Genomic DNA, 20,499 nt, shown 5'->3' on the forward strand with positions numbered 1-20,499 from the left:
AAAATGTGTTAATTTTTTTTTTTTTATATATTGAATTTATTTATTATAATATTCAGTTTGAGTGTCATACTATGGGTTTGTCATCTGTAAACGTTCATATTTACTTTGGATGGTTATTATTCTCCTACTGTGAAACAAATGATCGTCTATGTCTGTCTAGTTGACAGTCTGACTGGTGAGGGGTAATTGCCACTGTAAATGATGGTGTTTGAAAATATTTAGATGAGGTCTAATTATGCAGTTCTGTATCTCTGTCTTCTGATTATCATTATGCTCTGCGGCTCAGCTTAGATGTTTACAGTTTTCAGTGGCTGCTAAAACCAAATGGATGTTATCAGCCTCCTAATGTTCTTACTGTCTGGTAATGAAGTCATTACCCAGAGATGTCTCATCTCCCCAAGCTGGAGATGGAGAAAAGAGGAAAGCAGAGCAGTAGTCCTCGTCAAGTACTCCTCAATGATGCAAACCTATTTTTAGGGGCACAAATATATTTGTGAAACTTTGTAGAAAATATTTTAACAACCTTTAGAAACTTTTTATTCTTAAAAAAAAAAAATGTTTAAACCTTCAGAAAAGTTGTTTCCAAAACATTTTGACTAAAACATATTTTCAACCTTTCAAAAAGTGTTTTTTCGTACACACAGTGAAAGGAGAGGGGAGAGGAGAACAGAGAAACCTAAAACAGAGCAGATTAAAGCAGAGCAGGGTACAATATAGAGTGCAGTAGAGTCCTCATCAATGATGCCAACCTATTTTTGTTATCACAAATATATTTTCAACCTTTCGAAAACAAGAGTTGTGTGTGTGTGTTTTTCCCTGTGTGTGTGTGTTTCCCTGTGTGTGTGTGTGTGTGAGTGTGTTTCCCTGTGTGTGTGTGTGTGTGTGTGTGCATTCCCTCCCCATCAATCAGAAGATCCTACCCAGACCAGTGTCTCAGTCCGTGTCCAGCAGAGAGAGGCTCTGTCTCTCCCTAGAGGATCCCTGGCTCCCATTGGCTCTGAGCCCTGCTGCCCTGATCCCCCCCCCCCCCCCCCCACACACACACTCAGACAGCCCAACGGGGGTCCCATCTCAGATCCAACTGATCTACTGACAGTTACAGTCTTGGCTCGCTGTAATTATGTTGCAACCCCTGTCATATCGGTGTGACTCAAATCCCTACCACTAGATACACAGAGATTTGGTTTTATTACACAGAAGGGAACTGTTTGGTTGGTTTGGTTTTCAAATAACTTCTCACTTTCCTAATTCTCGTTAATGCTCCTGTTCCTCATCTTATTGTGTGATCGTGACGTGTGTGGTGGATTCTTTTTCATGTCCTGAACGGACCTGGATTGATCGTGTTTCTCCGAACATGAAATTGGTTGACCCCACGCATCACCCTGAGACTGAGGGAGAATATTCTATTTCTGTGATAGCTGGAGGTTATGAAAAAAAATTGTGGAAAGTTCCTGTTTCTTGTCAATTCAGAGCAAAACCCTGCCAGTCACTGTCAGGCTGCCACAGTGGTAGAATCTGATAGCAGGGCTGTGATGAATCACAAGGGCAACGCAGATTTGTGTGTCTGCTGATATTTTTATGTTTTTGACAGTCCTCTCTATGCTCTCAATCGTTTATTTTAATTTGACTGGAAAGGCATTCTCTTCAAATGTTTAATTCCTCTGGACATTTTGGGCATCAGGCAATGCCCTCAGCCTGGCATGGAAGAAATGGGAACTGGCTTACTGTCGTTAGAGGAGAACCATCCTGCTTGGGTTGTGGGGGGGCAGTGTTCTCTGATCATTAGTACAGTTCTTGGAGCAGACTGACAGCCTTCTCCTCAGAGTAGAGGGGCCCTGTGCCCCCCCCTAGATGAGAAGGGGGCTCTGTGCCCCCCCTAGGCGAGAGGGGGGCCCTGTGCCCCCCCTAGATGAGGGGCACCCTGTGCCCCCCCTAGATGAGAAGGGGCCCTGTGCCCCCTCAGACGAGAGGGGGTCCAGGGTGAAGCAGCAGGGTTGGTCCTACGGCTGCAGGACACCGATATCTGTCCTGCATTTAAACACGGGCAGAGATGTGAGCCGGGGATCCCAGAGGAGCATACAGTAGACAGGGCTGTTACCACCTAGTCCCCACCACCACCACCACCACTTAGTCTAATGCTCTCTAGTTTAAAATGAGTCTTTGAGGGTCAAAAACCCGGAAACATTCAGATCTGGTGTGTGTGTGTGTGCGGTTCCTCTTGTTGTCGGTTCTCTAAATGCAGATGTATTCTTCCTTCCTTCCTTGTCTGAGCGTTATTTGTGGTTGGGGAGCTTTTTGGCTCATCCCTGCATTTCCGTGCATGCTTATAGATCTGGCATAGTGAGGTTGAATTCACACCCAGAAAGCTTTTACATAATGCTTTGAATTACGGCTTGTCAAATCTGGTGCTATTTCATAACAGGTTTCTGAACAGGTTTGTCTTCACATTATGGATGTTCTATTTTTCTGTGTTATAAATCTCATTTCTGGATTCTTATTAACTTTTTTCCTCATTGACTTAAGTATTCCAATCTCAGTTTCGCTCTGTGGTTTATAGTAAACTCAGCTTTTATTTGTTTTTTTATTTGTGGAATTAACTTCCCTCTGAAATATTTTTTGGGCTTGGAAACCCGAATTGATTTTCTCAACCACAACTTACAAACCTGTTTGCATGCCTATTGGGTAAAGACTTCAAACAGCAGACTTTTGCAGAAAACAGAGATACTAGAGAGGGAGAATCACAGGGTTAAGTCGTGAATCTTTCCCACAGCAGTACATATCTTCCCCTCCCCAGCAGAATCACGCTTTATCCCTCACACATCTCACACGTCCATCTTGTTTTCCCTCGATGACGCATCGACTGGAACAGATGGAGTAGAGAGTGTTGGAAGTGATACCTGTTGTTGTTCCAGGGACCAGTAAAACCTGGAGTGCAGTGAGAGTTGTGTTGTTTAACGCACAGCAAAGGTGGATGGTCGTAGGTCCCACACAGTAGAAGAGACCCCCTTTGTAGATAAACAGTTTGACTTAATTCATTCTTGTTCACCTTTAAACCTCTTTGTTTTTCCGTGTTTGTAGTCTGTCGCTGACTTGAGCTCATATTGGAAGAGCAGGAGATTCACAAAGCACTTTTCATTGTCTAGCCTTGCTAGAAAAGACTGTTCCCTTTTTTTGTGTTTGTATAAAATATTACAATTCTAATTGGAACAGACTAAATCTTCTTAAAAGAAACCCCAAAAACTCTGCTCTCTCTATCGCTCTGGGTGTGCTCATAATCCCTTATCCAACCCTCTATTAAAAACGAGGATAATTGTGTTTGGCCTCACAGAGCTCTCTGGTGTCTTCTGGGTTTGTGTGTCGAGATGAAAGACTTGGAGGTGTGCCATGACACCCAGCCTGTTGAGGGTTCAGGTATTATCCTTCTGCTCCCTTAATCAAAGAACCAAACCCTCGCAGCCGAATGGGAGAATTGCTGTAATGTTCAGGCTGTGCAGCAGCATCTTGTGTTTGGGTCTGTATTGATGGGTTTTCCCACCCCTCTCGGTAGATCTGAGGGCTGTATTCATAAGCACGGTTATCTCCTCTGGGTTGGTGGGTTCCAGCAGAACATTAGCAGACTGACCACAATGTCGGCACACCCTGTTAATCATAGTTGACCAGAAACGTTTTCTATTCAGAGAGATGCAGCAACACACACACACACTCACTCACACCTCCCATTGTCTGGTGAAGAGGAGAATTTCATCATTTTTTCTTGTCAGGGTGTAGAATACTTCTCAGCTTGAATGTCGAGCAGATGTTGAATGAATTTTTTAACAGCCATGAATTAGTCCCTCGTCCGTGGCCAAGGTGAGGTGTAGCGGCTTCTCCAGCGAGTGCTGATCCCCATCATCCCAGGACTCCTGGGTCCTCCTTCAGATCAAAGTTGTCCTCAAGTCTTCCCATATTCTGCTCTCCAGACAGCCTTCATATCTCCATCCTGGAGCGTTGCCGCTTAGTTGTGTAAACGTGCCCGATGGACGTCACTGGTGCTTGTAGTAATGTCTGTGAGACAAAGCTGAGTGTAGGAAGGAGAATACTGATGGTTAGGAGCGTGAGGCGGGAGGGTTAAGAGGAGGAGGCGGGAGGGTTAGGAGGGGGAGGCGGGAGGGTTAGGAGGGGGAGGCGGGAGGGTTAGGAGGGTGAGGCGGGAGGGTTAGGAGGGTGAGGCGGGAGGGTTAGGAGGGTGAGGCGGGAGGGTTAGGAGGGGGAGGCGGGAGGGTGAGGCGGGAGGGTTAGGAGGGGGAGGCGGGAGGGTGAGGCGGGAGGGTTAGAAGGGTGAGGTCGGAGGGTGAGGTGGGAGGGTTAGGAGGGTGAGGTGGGAGGGTGAGGTCGGTGAGGTGGGAGGGTTAGGAGGGTGAGGTGGGAGGGTTAGGAGGGTGAGGTGGGAGGGTGAGGTGGGTGAGGTGGGAGGGTGAGGCGGGAGGGTTAGGAGGGTGAGGTGGGTGAGGTGGGAGGGTTAGGAGGGTGAGGCGCACAAGGACGATGGATTGATGAAGATGAGGCTGTGTGGTACACTGCTACTCTGTACCAGGGTCTTCAGTGCGTGGCCCCCCCTCTGTGGCCCCCCCCTCTGTGGCCCCCCCCCTGTGGCCCCCCCTCTGTGGCCCCCCTCTGTGGCCCCCCCCTCTGTGGCCCCCCTCTGTGGCCCCCCTCTGTGGCCCCCCTCTGTGGCCCCCCCCTCTGTGGCCCCCTCTGTGGCCCCCCCTCTGTGGCCCCCCCCTCTGTGGCCCCCCCTATGTGGCCCCCCCTCTGTGGCCCCCCTCTGTGGCCCCCCCCTCTGTGGCCCCCCTCTGTGGCCCCCCTCTGTGGCCCCCCTCTGTGGCCCCCCTCTGTGGCCCCCCTCTGTGGCCCCCCCCTCTGTGGCCCCCCCTCTGTGGCCCCCCTCTGTGGCCCCCCCTCTGTGGCCCCCCTCTGTGGCCCCCCTCTGTGGCCCCCCCCTCTGTGGCCCCCCTCTGTGGCCCCCCCTCTGTGGCCCCCCCTCTGTGGCCCCCCTCTGTGGCCCCCCCTCTGTGGCCCCCCCTCTGAGGCCCCCCCTCTGTGGCCCCCCCTCTGTGGCCCCCCCTCTGTGGCCCCCCTCTGTGGCCCCCCTCTGTGGCCCCCCCTCTGTGGCCCCCCTCTGTGGCCCCCCTCTGAGGCCCCCCTCTGAGGCCCCCCTCTGAGGCCCCCCTCTGTGGCCCCCCTCTGTGGCCCCCCCCTCTGTGGCCCCCCCTCTGTGGCCCCCCTCCGTGGCCCCCCCTCTGTGGCCCCCCTCGCGGGCCCCTGTAGTGCCTCCTCAGTCGGACAAGCTGCCAGCGACCAGCCTCGTCTGTTTTCCTGGGGGGGGGCGAGGGGATGGGGGAGGGGGGTCTCCGTGCAAACAACACGCGCCAGGGACATTAGGGCTCACCCGTTGCCGTGGAGACGTCACACGCAAGGACGAGCGCACACAGACACGCAGAAATATTTTTTATTGGATAGGTGCTCATTACCTGTGGAGCTGCTGTTCTGACAGGCTTAGCGATGCTCTTTGTGTTATGTTCTCCTGTAACCCCACGCAACGACAATGACTGTCATGACAACGACAATGACTACGTTCTGCTCCTAAGGCGACCTTAGACAACCTGTTGCCATGGCAGTGGATTGACAGCTTCATAACCTTTTGTGACAATATACCCTCACGCCCCCTCACACCCACCTCCCCCCCTACAGAAATCCTTGACTCAAGGTTTTGGATGAGAAACTCAACCAAGAGGGGACTTAGACCAGACTCACATGAGTGTGATGGAAATGGTGATTTAACAAATACCAGTGCTTTGTTTCATGGGGATTCATTTGTGTCTTTGTTTTGTTTTTCAGGGCCAGCCTGTTGGCCTGTGCGATTTCAACATCCGGCTGTTATGCATGGAGAAAGAGATCATCTCACCCCGGATGGAGAAGATGAAAGCTGGACAGATTGACAAAACAAAGGAGCCCTTCAGCGTGCGAAACAAGCCCTTCTTCGACATCCATGCATCCCGGAAGGTATCTCTCTCTCTCCCTCTCTCTCTCTCTCCCCCCCCCCCCTCTCTCTCTCTCTCTCTCTCTCTCTCTCTCTCTCTCTCTCTCATTCCTTCTATCCCTGTTGCTCATTCTTACCCCACAATCTTTCTCAACTTTCTATCTCTTTCTCTCATTCCTCTCCTCATTGCTCTCCTTCCATTCTGATCAGTTCAGGGAGATTCTTTAACTACCACTCAGGTCATTCTCTCGTTTCTATGACCGATGATATCAGCCTTAGTGATGCTTCAAAACATCTATTCAGTTCTTCGCTTCATAATTCCCACATTGAATATACTTTCCTTTGAAATCAATCAAGTTTATAGTTGCTAGTAATAATGGGAGATTTGATTTGCCTGTCTTTGTGTCTTGGGGCTTTGGAGATGCATCTTACAAACATTAGAAATAAAATAAGCATCAGAAAGCTTCACACTTTAATCAGTCAAGATATTCATGAACACTCCAAACAATATAACCTATTGAAGTAAATGGATCGAAGGTGAATTATTTCCAGCTATGCTGATTGCTGCCTAATTGATCTCCAAGAGTTCATTCGGTAACAGATCAACAAATGAAACAGAAGTTTGTGTTTTGTTGGTGCCTTCATGCTGTTTGCGTATGCGCGTGGTGCAGTGCAGCTCTGTCAAGGGTGATCACGCGGGTGATTCAAATAAAAGCTGGTCAATCCCCCTCCACGGCCTTCACTCCCTGCTCTGATGGCCCAGTCCAAGGACATCACGCAATTAACTTGATCTGCTTAGCTCTGGCTCAGTGGGAAGAGGTCGCTCTGTGCGTTCACACACTCCCTGATAACAGTCCAACTGGAACCAAGGGCTTTCTGGAAGATTCCTCTCGTTGCTCCCAGTCTCCTCTGGCTGGCTAGGCCCAGGTCAGCCCCCACCCAGGCCCATCACTAGCCCCTTTGTGGTCTGGTCTCTGTCCTGGATGAAATACTTACTGTGAATGACTGGGTTACCTCTGGCCAACGCTGGCTGACCCTATGGTCTCTGACATGGGTGACAGCTCGCCCACCATCTTGTTTTGGGGATGTCAATGAAGATATTCTAGAAATGATGTAATGGGGACATGACCGGCTCAGTCAGTGCCTCATTGTTCTACACTGCGGCCATCTGCTCCAGCTCACAGCCATGTCTCTGTTGCAGGAGAGGGACATGAGGACGAAGGGAACTGGAATCTGCTTGAATTATTTATGCCGGCAAAGATCTCTACTTCATGGCCTGTTTGCCGGAAATTCATTTAATAATGTTTCAGTAACAGACTTTGGTTGTGTGTTGCCGTGTCTGTTGCTAGGCTGCCGTTGTGTTGCCGCGCCTCCCTCAAGTCTTCAGCACGTGTGTTTCATGCACAGTTAACCCTCCTAATCCAGGCTCCCATCCCTTCTCCCCCGTTTCAGTTGGAAGATTGTTTTACGCTAGTTACAGTAGCCTCCCTTTGAATACTAAGTGCTTCTCGTAGTTTGATTGTTTTATTTTCCCATTCAGCACTGTGGATGCTCAATAACCGGGCAAATAGGATGCCTGAAAACTGTGTTGAGAGTGAAAGGAGGAGTCTTCAGATTGAATTAGATGCTGCACTGGACCCGGTTAAGGACCCATTAGCAGATGGAGTATGGAGAGGACGGTTCAGTATTGAAGCCCTCTGGTCATTCTAAATGTCTGTCAGTAGTCAAGGAAACCAATGCCGACTTAATGAAGTGTGTCATGGAATAGTCCTGCACACCCGCACAGATGTCCTCGCTGTTTTAATTGATTTAGATGCAACAGTCGTGTTGAAGTTGTGCGCAGTATTAGTAAGTAAAGGCCTGTATCTGGCTGAGTGAGAATACATCTACCACTTAAAATACAAGTGTTGACTGTAGAGTTAGTGTAAATCAGTCTTAAGATCTCCTTACTCTGATGGATATTTAAGGAAGTGATTTATGTTCTTTCTCAGAGCTCCCTGACAACCTTGATATACACCTCCCATCCATCACACACTGCCACTAATTAGGCCCGCTAAACCTCGCTAATTGTCTTATTAAAATGTTGTGATCAGTGTAACTACCCCCACAATAACACCAAATGACATGTTTCGTTGTCCAAGGTTGACATTCTTTTTCATGTTTTATGGACAACTTTGTTAGTTTTGTTGGTTTAATATGGAGTCTGTTTATTTTATACTGTATGTTAAGTTCATTGTGGTTTTACTGTACATCATTTTTCTTTTTTCTTTGTTCAAAATGAAGACATTTGCTGAGAGTACTGTATATTTTCTAGGGTTAAGCTCAAACCATGCATCTAATATGAACTTAAACACACCTCAGATCAGCAAATCTTTCACTTTGAAATCTATCATCACGATCTCTCCGATGGCTCAAGCTGTGTGACACTGAAGTATTGAGATGTTATGAGGTTGAGAGTGTTGGGATAAAAATGAGAAAGTATGTGAGAAAATGGGATTCTCTTCCATAACTTTATTTATTTATTAAGCATATAGTAAGATCAAGAAATTCACTTTGGAACCTGAGATTAAGTTCATTTTAATACTGAGTTTGCAATCACTTTCCAGAGCACTGGTTGGTAACGTAATGGCGATGGGCTCGATAAAATAGCTGATAGAGGCTGCCGTGCAGCGAGCAAAATTGTACTTTCAAAATAGTTGATATTCTCAGGTGCAGTAGAGCATGAGTTAACTGAAGCACGTCATCATCCTCTTCAAGGTAAACACCAAGGGTTTTTCCCCCCCTCAGAGACCACAATCATTTATCCATGTTGATCTTCAAAGAACTACCTTCCTGCCTCCAATTCCACTCTGTTTTGGCCTTTTGTTTTCCAGCACATTCAAATCTGTTCCCTTATCTTTATTTTCTGATGCCGTTCCTGAGCAAGCAGAGGACACCCGTTTGTTACCAAGTACCCAGGGATCCTGACACGGAAACAGGCCAGGCTTATCTACAGGAAATATTTCACCTCATTTAGTCCCCTGCTATCTGTGTTTGTCCTTACCTGGTTTAACCCAAGATGGTTTGGCAGACAGACAGGCAGACAGACAGGCAGACAGACAGGCAGACAGACAGGCAGACAGGCAGGCAGGCAGGCAGGCAGGCAGGCAGGCAGGCAGGCAGACAGACAGACAGACAGACAGACAGGCAGACAGACAGACAGGCAGACAGACAGACAGGCAGACAGACAGACAGACAGACAGACAGGCAGACAGACAGGCAGACAGGCAGACAGACAGACAGACAGGCAGGCAGACAGGCAGACAGGCAGACAGACAGACAGGCAGGCAGACAGGCAGACAGACAGACAGACAGACAGACAGGCAGGCAGGCAGGCAGGCAGGCAGGCAGGCAGGCAGACAGCTGGGTGCTGCAGGCAGGCAGGTTGGCTGGCAGGCAGGCTGGCTGGCAGGCAGAAAGGCAGGCAGGCAGGCGGGTACTGCATACTGGTGACAGACAGGCAGCTTGCTGGGTTTGCCTCTTCTCCCCCAGCCTGTCCATCTCCTGGCAGCACAGCCCTCATTACCCGAGCTGTTTATGTGGAGACGCCTACTCTTTGTGCTCTCACATTGCTGCAAGGTTCCGACACTTGTCCTGGGAGGCTGTTGTGGCTGTCATAGGGGATTCAAAGTGGCAGGCTAAAGGAGAGTAAATCCCTCTCAGCGGTGTGTCTCATTAGCGGAGCCTCGTCTGTCTGTCAGGGCGAGGGGGGGCGGCCGCTCACTGACCTCGCCCCCCCTCTGGACATCTGCCCTCCAGCCCCTCAAGGGGAAGGTGATGGGAGGCACCAGGAAGGAGCCAGCCTGGCATGCCGTGAGGTGTGGGGGTGTGTGAGGTGGGTGTGAGGTGTGGGGGTGTTGGGGTGTTTCATCAACATGTCTGTGGTCATTGAGAGGAGAGCCCAGAGAGCTATCTTGGAATCCAGATTTGTCTCGTATTCAGTCTGGCATTTCATTCATCCCTTAATTGCACCAGTCATTTGAGTTCTGGTCTTATTTCCTCTCATTACAAACATTGTGATGCCGATAGCATCTCTACCTTCCCTTATCGGCGTTCGACTCATTTAAAACCATGGAAGCGTGTAATAACTTATTTGCTTTCAGCGAACGCCCGCCGGAGTTGTGTGAACCGTTTCTCCTCAGTTTTTTTTTTTCTTTTTTCAAGTGTCAAGTTCTAGACGTACTTTCTCCTTCTGAAATGTTTTTTGTTGCAGCCTTGATAATGCTGTCATTAAGTAGACATGCATGAGACTTTTACTTAGCTTGGAAAATACCACATATATTCCCAGGTACTCTGAAACATTCAGTATTTCTCAAACCACTGGCTTTGGTACTGCAGTCTCCCTGGAAGGGGAATGTAAGGAACCCTTCCAGCCTGCAACCTGCATTCTCACCCCCCCGTCTCTACAGGCACCCAGGAGAAGCATGTTTCTTGTTGTGGAAAGATTATTCCAACCTGCAACTGAATGCTGTGGGACCGATGAGTAATAGTTTGTTTACCTCAGTTGCGTTGAAGATTATATCCATGTTTGCGCGGACTCTTTTTTTCATGTTATGCAATTGATGACGCAGGAAAAAAAAATAATGGGGAGGCTGTTATTAGCTGAATTCAGTACGAGTGTCTTTTTAAAATAGCCATCACGATGTAAAGATGTGCTTTCTGTATAATTGACTTGTGGTTCACTTGTCCACCCTCTCTCCCCCGGTACACCCCAGATCCAAACAGTGCTCGCACGCCACTGTTGGACCAAAACTTGAGCTCAGCAGCCCTTCAGTCAGGGCAAAGCAGGCTTCAGTCAGACTTCAGACACTAGAGTTGTGGATTCTCCTGATGTTTCAGGGGAGTCAGATGGCTGAGCGGTGATGGAGTCGGGTTACTAATCAGAAGATTGCCGGATCGAATCCCCGCCCTGCAAAATGACGTTGTGTCCTTGGGCAAGGCACCCTACTTGCCTCGGGGGGAATGTCCCTTTACTTACTGTAAGTCGCTCTGGATAAGAGCGTCTGCTAAATGTAAATGTTTCAGACAGCAGCAGTTCCAGGGTCCGGGCCTCTGTGCCCTAGCAGGATGAGTCACACCAGCCCCCTCCATCCCTGCTCTCCTTCCCTCTGGTGCAGGACCCCAGTGAGCCTCTGCCCACTGCTCACCACACTGCCAATCCACTCCCAGACGCTCGCTCCCCGCACGTGACGCTTTTGTCCCTGTGGGGATTGTTCTGAGAACGTTGAACAGCAGTAGGTGTTCTAGAATGGACTGTGAAAGACGAGACATTGTCGACATCACAGTAACTCAAGTGTTGTCTCTTTCATCATTAAATGTTAAATTAAGTAAGTAAGACTTTATTTATATATCACATTTCATACAAGAATTGTAGCTCAAGGTGCTTTACATAAAATCAATAAAAACAATAATACAAGTAAACAATAATTAAAGAGAGATCTCTGCCCAGCACTCTTAACAGTCCCCTCGTTTACATACTATTAGAAGTGCAGTGTCCTGTGGTCCACAAGGGATCACTGATACTATGGAAACTTCTATCCTGAATTTCCATCAAGCATTTCTATGACTCATGCAGCCTCCTACCATCCTGCAGAATGAGGCTGTTATCGCTGCAGAGCCTAAGAGTTCAGCAGTCAGGAAGTCACTGGAGGGATGAGTATAGAGTACTTACAGAGGGATGATGGGATTGGGGCGCTGTGCAGTCTGAGAGACGACTGCTCGCCAGCTTTCTTAATGGAGGCTGTAAGTGGGTGCGCCACCAAAGTCAATGGAATTAAGGATGTGAATCAGTGTAATTTCGAATTCTAGATGTGCTGTGATGACAAACAGCCCACGGGGAAAGAGGAACTGGATCTGCCCGTCCAGCCGTCGATCGGGTAGACACGTTAGAAACTCTGTGTTGACGCAGCCACAGCGGTGAACACGTCAGCCTCACACCATCTCACATTCAGATCACTCGTAACCTTGAATACCCTCATTTATGATCCTGCCCCCCAGGCCTCTGTCTACCGTCTCACTCAGCGCTTGCACACGTCAAGACATTGATGAGTCAACCTTCGATTGAATCCATCAGAGAACCCCCTAAGCCTCCTCCCTCTTTCAGACCGGCTCCCCTGGTGTGTCCTGGTGTGTCCTGGTGTGTCCTGGTGTGTCCTGGGGTCCTGGGGTCCTGGTGTGTCCTGGTGGGTCCTGGTGTGTCCTGGGGTCCTGGTGGGTCCTGGGGTCCTGGTGGGTCCTGGTGGGTCCTGGTGTGTCCTGGGGTCCTGGTGTGTCCTGGGGTCCTGGGGTCCTGGTGTGTCCTGGTGGGTCCTGGTGTGTCCTGGTGGGTCCTGGTGTGTCCTGGGGTCCTGGTGGGTCCTGGGGTCCTGGTGGGTCCTGGTGGGTCCTGGGGTCCTGGTGTGTCCTGGGGTCCTGGTGTGTCCTGGGGTCCTGGTGGGTCCTGGTGTGTCCTGGTGTGTCCTGGGTGTCCCGGGGTCTTGGGCGGTGGCGTCACAGCCTTGCCTGCTCGACGATGTCGGCTGCTGCGTTTTACAGGAGGACGCGCCGTGACTGCTTCTGAAGGCCAGTCGCATTAGGCATCAAAGGAGCTCTTGGCAAACAGCTTCACGGTCTGACTGGAATATCAATCTACCCTCCCTGCATTCCATTAAGCTTCGGCTCCTGAAGCTCTCAGAGAATTGTGAGGTGATGCAGGTGTATGGAAATAAGCTGGCTCTTGTGAGAGCGAGGGCATAGCTTTACTCCAGGTGTACTTGGGGGAAAATTGCTAGTCTGGGAAAATAATGAGGCGAAACTGTGTTGTTTTATAAATACTCCCCCAGTTTTAGCTTTGCCTTCATGGCAGACCCAGCCCAGAAGAGTACACCTGTCAGATGGATTTAAAACAAATTGGTTGTAAAGAACAGCATGAAGGATGTGACCAGCACCAGCAATGCTTTCACATTGTAACCGAAAAGAGAGCAAAATAACAAATAATAAATACAATCTTAAAATAATGATGTTTCAAAAGGAACCAGCACTGAACATAATAATTTAAACTGTGAAATTGGTTCCCTTATGTCAAATGCTGCTGGTTAATCTTTAAAATATTCTCAGCTTAATGTGGAAATCTCAGTTTTGCAGGGTAACCATTCCAAAACCATTGGCCATAGCTACAGTTTATCTTCCAGTGGCCTTGTGTGTAGAGTAAAGAAGTCCTCTAATCTGACACACCAGTTCTCCTCGTCTGACATGGGTTCTGCTTTCATACATTCAGAAGTGATAGAGAGGAGGGAGAGGAGGGAGAAGAGGGAGGTGGTTCTGTGCCACCCCATCTTGGGTCAGAATGACACTGGTGTGTTCACGGTCTGCTGACGAGAATGCTTGTTTCCGGCACACTCTTGCCCTCACATTTCCCCCTGGTTTGCTTTCGACAGCTGGTAGCAGGACGAGCAGTTAGCAGGACGAGCAGTGTTGTTCCTCAATTAGACCACCTCACGGGTGGACTAATACAGTGCTCAGGCTTTTTAAATGTGAGGAAGGTGAGCACTTGGCTGTTATAAATCACCCAATCATGTGTCACGTTCCATCATGATGGGATAGTGTCCTCGTTTTTCCCAACACAGTGTTTGAGGTTTCCATGAATATCATTATAAGCATCCTGCTTTCGCCCGTCTGTGTTAAAAGTCAAAGATGGTTAATGGATAGAGATTTTCTGGTGTGATTTGTTTTTGAACAAACACAGCGTCATCGAGTGTGTGGAAAGAATGATTGTCAGGAAAGGGAGAGAGAGAGAGACAGAGACAGAGAGACCCAGGAGAAGGACAACATGTTTTCTGTCATTTTAATGCACCCCAGCCATCATCACCCAAGGTATGATTCATCACTGTGTCACCATGTGAAATGAGCCCAGACGGTGAACAGAGGAGAAGAAAATGCCCTCACGTCCATCACCCTGACACCCTCCCTCGTGGAATAGGAAGACAGACCAACAGGAGGGGGCATAAGCCCAGCGTGGAGTTTTTTTTTTAATGTCTTCTTTTTATTTCTGCCTCCTTGAGGGCATAGTGGGTCTCGAGGGTTTCCTCGTCTTCCTCTTTCTCTCTCCGACGGTCTCTGAAACCCTGACGTGTCGTCTGATGAGGAGGCGTGGCTTCTCCTGCTCCTCGCCTGGGGGAGGTCGGTGCAGGCCCTGCCGTCTCTGCCGGAGTGCTCCAGGGTTCCTCCTCTGCTGAGGTGGGGTGCGTTGGTGGAGCCTTCCTCCCTGCTCGGCTCTCCCCTCCACCTCCGGCTGGCTGCCCTCCCTGCGGGGGAGGAGGCAGCACTGTGGAGGAGGGCTGAAAGGAAACTCCAGATCCTCTGCCTACAAGGGCTCGCCCCGCTCCATTCAGCTTGGCTTTCGGCCTCTCCTTCATGTGAACTTGAAAGCGGAGCTTCAATGAGAGGCCTTGCTTCCCAGAGAGTCACTGGGGACTGTGGCGTGGAGAGAGGATGAGTCATCGAAGTCAAACTTTTTGGTTGGGTAGGGGGGGGGAAGCACGACTTTCTCCACCTCTGTTTATCTACTGTACACTTGACGGCGCCTGTGAAGTAATAACTTTCAATCCAAACAGTCTGTGTATGTTCACAACATTGGAGAGGGAAATGAATGACCTTGGCAAGCCAGCTGTACAGCCCTAGCAGCATCCTGCTCTCTACAGAGCGTGCCATCAGGTGCGTCTAGCTGAGATCCAGAGCAGACGATGCCTCTCATCTCCTCCAGGAGTGAGCACGCCATGCAGATTCATCCGCACACAGACGCTCGCTAGCAGCTTTCTAATCACCCTGCCTGACTTCCGAGTGCCACACCTTCCCCAGTGTTTCTGCTATGTTGATTTTTCCGTGGCAGCCCGCCATGGCTCCATTTCTGCCGCCACGGTATCAGAAATATGGCTGTACAAAATTTTCGGCCATTTATCAGCATTGATTTTTAGAAAGCGTATCGGAGGATAGCATGGACACGCGCTTCACATCGCAGTTGAGATTGCGTGTGCGTCCTTGAGAACTATAGAGCTAAGTCGTATAGCTTATGTTGTCAGTTCATTTAAGCCTGTTATTGTATTAGTCTATAGTTCTTGCTAATTTAAATTAAGTTAACTGGTGATTTTTGTTGTTTGTAGGCTATTCTTAGCCTGGCTCTGCCCGCCTACGTTCTTACGCTCAATTTGGATTTTGCTTCTGTACTAGGTCTGGGAGTTTGACTTTGAAGTTGGTTTTCAGAAACACATTTTTTGTAGGTCCAATCAGCGAACAGAGGGAAAACAGTGGCTGAAAACGATGACGTTAATGTCATCAACTAGTTTGAGTAGTTTCAGTCATGGCGGCGGAGAAAGATGCAAGCGAAGCTATTCTGCGGTTGTGGCAAAGCTGCCGAATATCCATAAGTTAAAGCCGTAGCAAGAACATTCCTTGCTGAGTTTTGTTGGTTGTCATGATTTTGTGGCCCTCCTCCCCACGGGGTTCGGGAACAGTTTGATTTTCCAGCTATGGCAGCTAGCTCTGTTACAGTAGTGGTGAAGGAGTTGGCTAAGGCGAACGCTTGCGATTGCTTATGGCAGATCAGAGTGGCTCTGGGCAGATCCAATAGTTTTAAACTTCAACAAAGGACCCGCCTTCAAGGAAGTTAAAGCTTGTCAATGGAGCGATCCCAGACCCTCTGTACAACTGAAATGTACGAGGGTCTGGTTAGGACCAGGCTAGGCTATTCTCCCCTGCTAGCGAAATTGCACATGTCGATTTGATAGCAATTGCTGCCCTTGCTCACGTTTGTATTTTAGGTGCATTATTATGCGGAAGTAGTTTTAATTAATAAATAGTGGGTATATTATTATTAGCTACAGAATGCTTAGCCTATCAAGATCAAATTAAGCAGACAGTGTACATGCTTCTGAGTGGCCCCTTAATCGATAGGCTAGGCTACTGACTATTTACAATAAGTTTACATTTACATTTATGCATTTAGCAGACGCTTTTATCCAAGGCGACTTCCAAGAGAGAGCTTTTTCAAAAGAGCATAGTCACTGATCATAACAACGAGTTACTCCCAAACATTGCAAGCAGCCAAAACATGAAGCATACATTGTGAAAAACTAAACAAGTGTCAAAGGGAAGACCCATAAGAGCATGCAGTTATACAAGTTACAAATTAAAACACATGAACCCCAAAAAATGCAAGACTTTACCTGTAGAAGAACAATCAACAGTAAAATATTTCAAAGCAAGTTCAAGAGTTAACTTCGTTATAACTAACCTACAAGAGCAACAAGTCTCTCAATAAGAGTAATTGTGATCTTGGAGGAAACTAACATCAGGTCCAATCAAGCATTCCTAAATGCCAGAACAAGTGCGTCTTGAGCCTTTTCTTGAAGGTGGGGAGACAGTCAGTGTCCCTGATGGAGGTGGGGAGCTGGTTCCACCATTGGGGGGGGCAGGCAGGAGAATAGCTTGTGCTGGGTGTGTTGGGACCGGGCGCTCTTTAGTGGTGGGACCACCAGACGGTTGTCTGAAGAAGACCGTAGGTGGCGGTTGGGGGTGTAAGGCTGCAGGAGAGACTTGATGTAGTCGGGTGCAATCCCACTCACTTATCGGAAGGTCAGTACCAGGGTCTTGATGGGTAGCCAGTGGAGAGAGATGAGGAGGGGGTAATGTGGGAGTGTCTGGGTAGATTGTAGACCAGGCGGGCTGCCGCGTTCTGTATCCTCTGAAGAGGACGGGTTGCACATGCTGGGAGACCAACGAGCAGCGAGTTGCAGTAGTCCAGCTTGGAGAGGACCAGTGCTTGGACTAGTTCTTACTAGTCCTATTACTACTAGTACTAGTTGTTAAGTTGTTACGTCAATTATTAATTGGCAGAATTTATGCCATTTAGAACATACTTTATGACTTTAAGGTGTCATTAAGTAGCCTAATTGTATTTCTTTAGGGGAAATAGGACAAAAATATGTGCAATATTACATTAGCTATTCGAGTATTACATCAACATGCTTCAAAATATGCAAAGATCCGAGAGGAAACACTGTTCCCTCTGAAGTGTCTGTCTCCTCGCTCCAGACGCCGGCAGACCGGACCGACCCTTAGTGAAATGTCAGAAGGGACGGGAGGTGAAAGAGCCTCTTCAGACACGACTGGTGTTTCTCTGACTGGTGTTTCTCAGAGTGGAAATGACTTCTCTGGCTGAGCGCAGATGACTCTGCTGAAGGTCTTCGTCCCACCTTGCCTCTAACCCTTGCTGCTCTTGCTTGTTTGTTTCGGCTCAGCTCACTGGCTGTGTTACCTGATCTTTTCCTTCAAACTAATGCGCTTGTGCTTACTCTGTGGGCCAGTGGCATTTCCTGCCAGCTAAACAAGTTACTGCTGATGCTTAAGCACTTAAGGCGCAGGTAGAGAACACTGTCAGGGTAATGGTTTGACAGAATAGGTTTGAGAAAGGGCCAAAAAGGATTATTTGACCTTCATGGCTTCTTATTATGACATGGGTATATAGTTATTTTAACAGGATTTATCCTTCTCTGAGTCATTCTTGCTGGCTCCAATTTACACGTGGCATTTGAGGAGATTATTTTAACAGCCATGTTTGATACTGACACCTGTGAGGACATTTTGAGTGCGTCACAATGAGCTGTTGTCTTACTTCAGTGTTTGGTGTGCGTTATGAACAAGATCGAAAATACCCCCAAAAATAGGGTTCAAAACAATCATTCCATTTCAGTTTGACATCAATTTAGAGTAACGTATGCTTGCAGGTGCCCAGTGCAAGCCTGGGTCTTTAGTTTTCTGTGTATTTCTCTTGACCGGCATTTGGTAGGTAGCCCCTGACGTTAATCCCTCCTGCTAATTGCTGTTCCGTGCCTGCCTGCTCCATCAGTCCCTCGGTCTAGCCTGGGGGGGTGTCGCTCTCCCCTGGCAGCTGTGGAACAGGTGGCTGGCTGGCAGGGTGGGTCAGGAAGCCCCTCAGAGGGCCACATAGCCCCCAGGGCCCCCAAGAGTTTAAGGGAATCACTGGTACAACCAGCCTCACCCAAAGTGACTTGCAGTCATCCCTACGGCAAAGACGCAAGACAGAAATACGTGTCACGGAGAGCTCGAATGTGGGCTTCAACTCAAAAGTTCTGCTCAGATCTTATTCGTCCGTTTGAACATGTCACAGTGTGCACGAGGCCTTGTGTGAAGAGCATAGCTGCTTCACATTCTGTTCTTGACTGAAACCCGGCTCGCAGTGTCGATGGAGGCTGCCTACCTAGCTGCTTTTCATAGTCTGCTCCCTATCTCAGTACACAGCAGCCAGACACTCTTTGTGCCTCTAGCACACTTCACACAATAGAGTATGGCTTTTTTAATATATGCTCATTGTGTGAAAAAGTCTAGACGCAAATTTTTTTTGAATGAACCAGCAAGGTCACGTCAACTGACAACACTTTGTCTGTCGATGGTGAGAGCGAGGTGCAACAGTGCAGGGTTAATGTCTCTCTGAATGCTCTCCTGGAGACCTGAACACAGTCCTCCTGTCAACATCCACATGATGAAGTCCAAATCCATCTGGACCTAGTCTGACATAACAGCAGATCTTCTGTCCTCCACCTCTTCAGGTCCTCCCTAGCATCTCCTCCCTGATAGGACTCAGGCTTTCAGGTCCTCCCTAGCATCTCCTCCCTGATAGGACTCAGGCTTTCAGGTCCTCTTTAGCATCTCCTCCCTGATAGGACTCAGGCTTTCAGGTCCTCCCTGGCATCTCCTCCCTGATAGGACTCAGGCTTTCAGGTCCTCCCTAGCATCTCCTCCCTGATAGGACTCAGGCTTTCAGGTCCTCCCTGGCATCTCCTCCCTGATAGGACTCAGGCTTTCAGGTCCTCCCTGGCATCTCCTCCCTGATACGACTCAGGCTTTCGCTTCCCATTAGGAACATCCGTCTCGCGGTCTGTGGTAATGGAGGATGAGATTGTTCCTGTTCTCTCAGATGGTGCTGCTACAGTTTGTTACCTGAGGTGTCATATTATGAGCGTTTATGTTCCAGCAGAGCATTAGTCTCTCAGACGTGCCGGCTCCAGGGTTAATGATCACAATTGATTAGTGGCAACAGATACAAGTCTTTCACATAGTTTGGTAGATGTTCTCCTGTTCCCTGTTTTAAATGCTGTAATGACTGAAGTGCCCACACTGTAGACTGGCTTGTCTTATTGAGCTACCCTCTCCGAGATGCAGTACCGTATGCTCTGCAGTTTACACTAAGGTTCCATTAACCACCATGTCAATACATAGCAATACCTCGATATAGATATATCTATCTCTATATACACACGAGTCACAGTGATGGGAAGCGAAAGCCTGAGCCCTATCAGGGAGGAGATGCCAGCCCGGCCCTGCAGAGATGGAGGACAGAAGATCTGCCTTCATTTCAGACTCCAGTCCAGATGTATTGTACCTATATTTAATCCAACGCTTATCTCTCATATCGTAGCTATGGGATGTCAGATAGAAACGCCAAGGTTTCCCCAGTCCAGACTCCTCGTGTCCTGCATGTGTCTGCTCCTAAGCCTGACTGATGAAATCTCTCCTGTTGTGTTTTCCAGCTCCTGGAAGGCAGTTTCACCTCCCAGGTCAGCCATGAGGTGGACGGGCTCATCTTCCAGCCGTGCGGGGTGAGTCTGTCTTCAGCTGTCTGTTTGGTTTCCATAGCGTCCGTCTCCACGGGCAACACGCTTCCATTCATCCCCCCTACAGCTGCACGGCAGCATGACAGAACACTGCAAGCTCCCCTGTGTCAACGCCACCTCCACCCCAGGCAGTGTTGGGGGCCAGGCTACAGACCTGGGCCTGCTCCCAGCACGATTGACCCAGCACGGGTTAGGGATAGAGCAGGACCAGGTCTGTAACAAGCTGCTGAGAGCAGGACCAGGTCTGTAACAGGCTGCTGAGAGCAGGACCAGGTCTGTAACAAGCTGCTGAGAGCAGGACCAGGTCTGTAACAAGCTGCTGAGAGCAGGACCAGGTCTGTAACAGGCTGCTGAGAGCAGGACCAGGTCTGTAACAAGCTGCTGAGAGCAGGACCAGGTCTGTAACAAGCTGCTGAGAGCAGGACCAGGTCTGTAACAAGCTGCTGAGAGCAGGACCAGGTCTGTAACAAGCTGCTGAGAGCAGGACCAGGTCTGTAACAAGCTGCTGAGAGCAGGACCAGGTCTGTAACAAGCTGCTGAGAGCAGGACCAGGTCTGTAACAAGCTGCTGAGAGCAGGCCCAGGTCTGTAACAAGCTGCTGAGAGCAGGCCCGGTGCAGCAGGAGAGTGTGGAGAAGGTTACTCTTATTCATGGTTTTTAATCCAAGGACACACTGTGCACCATTTTCCCCAACTTCCTCCTTTATAAGTGGAATTGAGATGGGTTTCTCCTCTTCTCTCTCTCTCTCTCTCTCTCTCCCTCTCTCCCTCTCTC

General features: G+C 49.0%; 1 protein-coding gene across 3 annotated transcripts in view; it reads left to right on the plus strand.

Annotated features, from left to right (window-relative positions):
* rngtt (RNA guanylyltransferase and 5'-phosphatase) overlaps window positions 1-20,499 on the plus strand; it is a 69,289-nt gene that overhangs the window by 18,907 nt on the left and 29,883 nt on the right. For all 3 annotated transcript variants that reach the window (XR_014758471.1, XR_014758470.1, XM_084700083.1), the window contains exons 12-13: window positions 5,878-6,042; window positions 19,642-19,710. Coding sequence is in view for 1 of the 3 variants with exons in the window: in XM_084700083.1 (XP_084556209.1) it covers window positions 5,878-6,042; window positions 19,642-19,710 (234 nt within the window). In the remaining 2 variants the exon portion in view is untranslated. The remainder of the gene's footprint in view (window positions 1-5,877; window positions 6,043-19,641; window positions 19,711-20,499) is intronic.

The sequence above is a fragment of the Hypomesus nipponensis genome, chromosome 6 (genome assembly GCF_054491055.1).
Source record: "Hypomesus nipponensis isolate SF chromosome 6, ASM5449105v1, whole genome shotgun sequence".
Lineage (NCBI taxonomy): Eukaryota > Metazoa > Chordata > Actinopteri > Osmeriformes > Osmeridae > Hypomesus > Hypomesus nipponensis.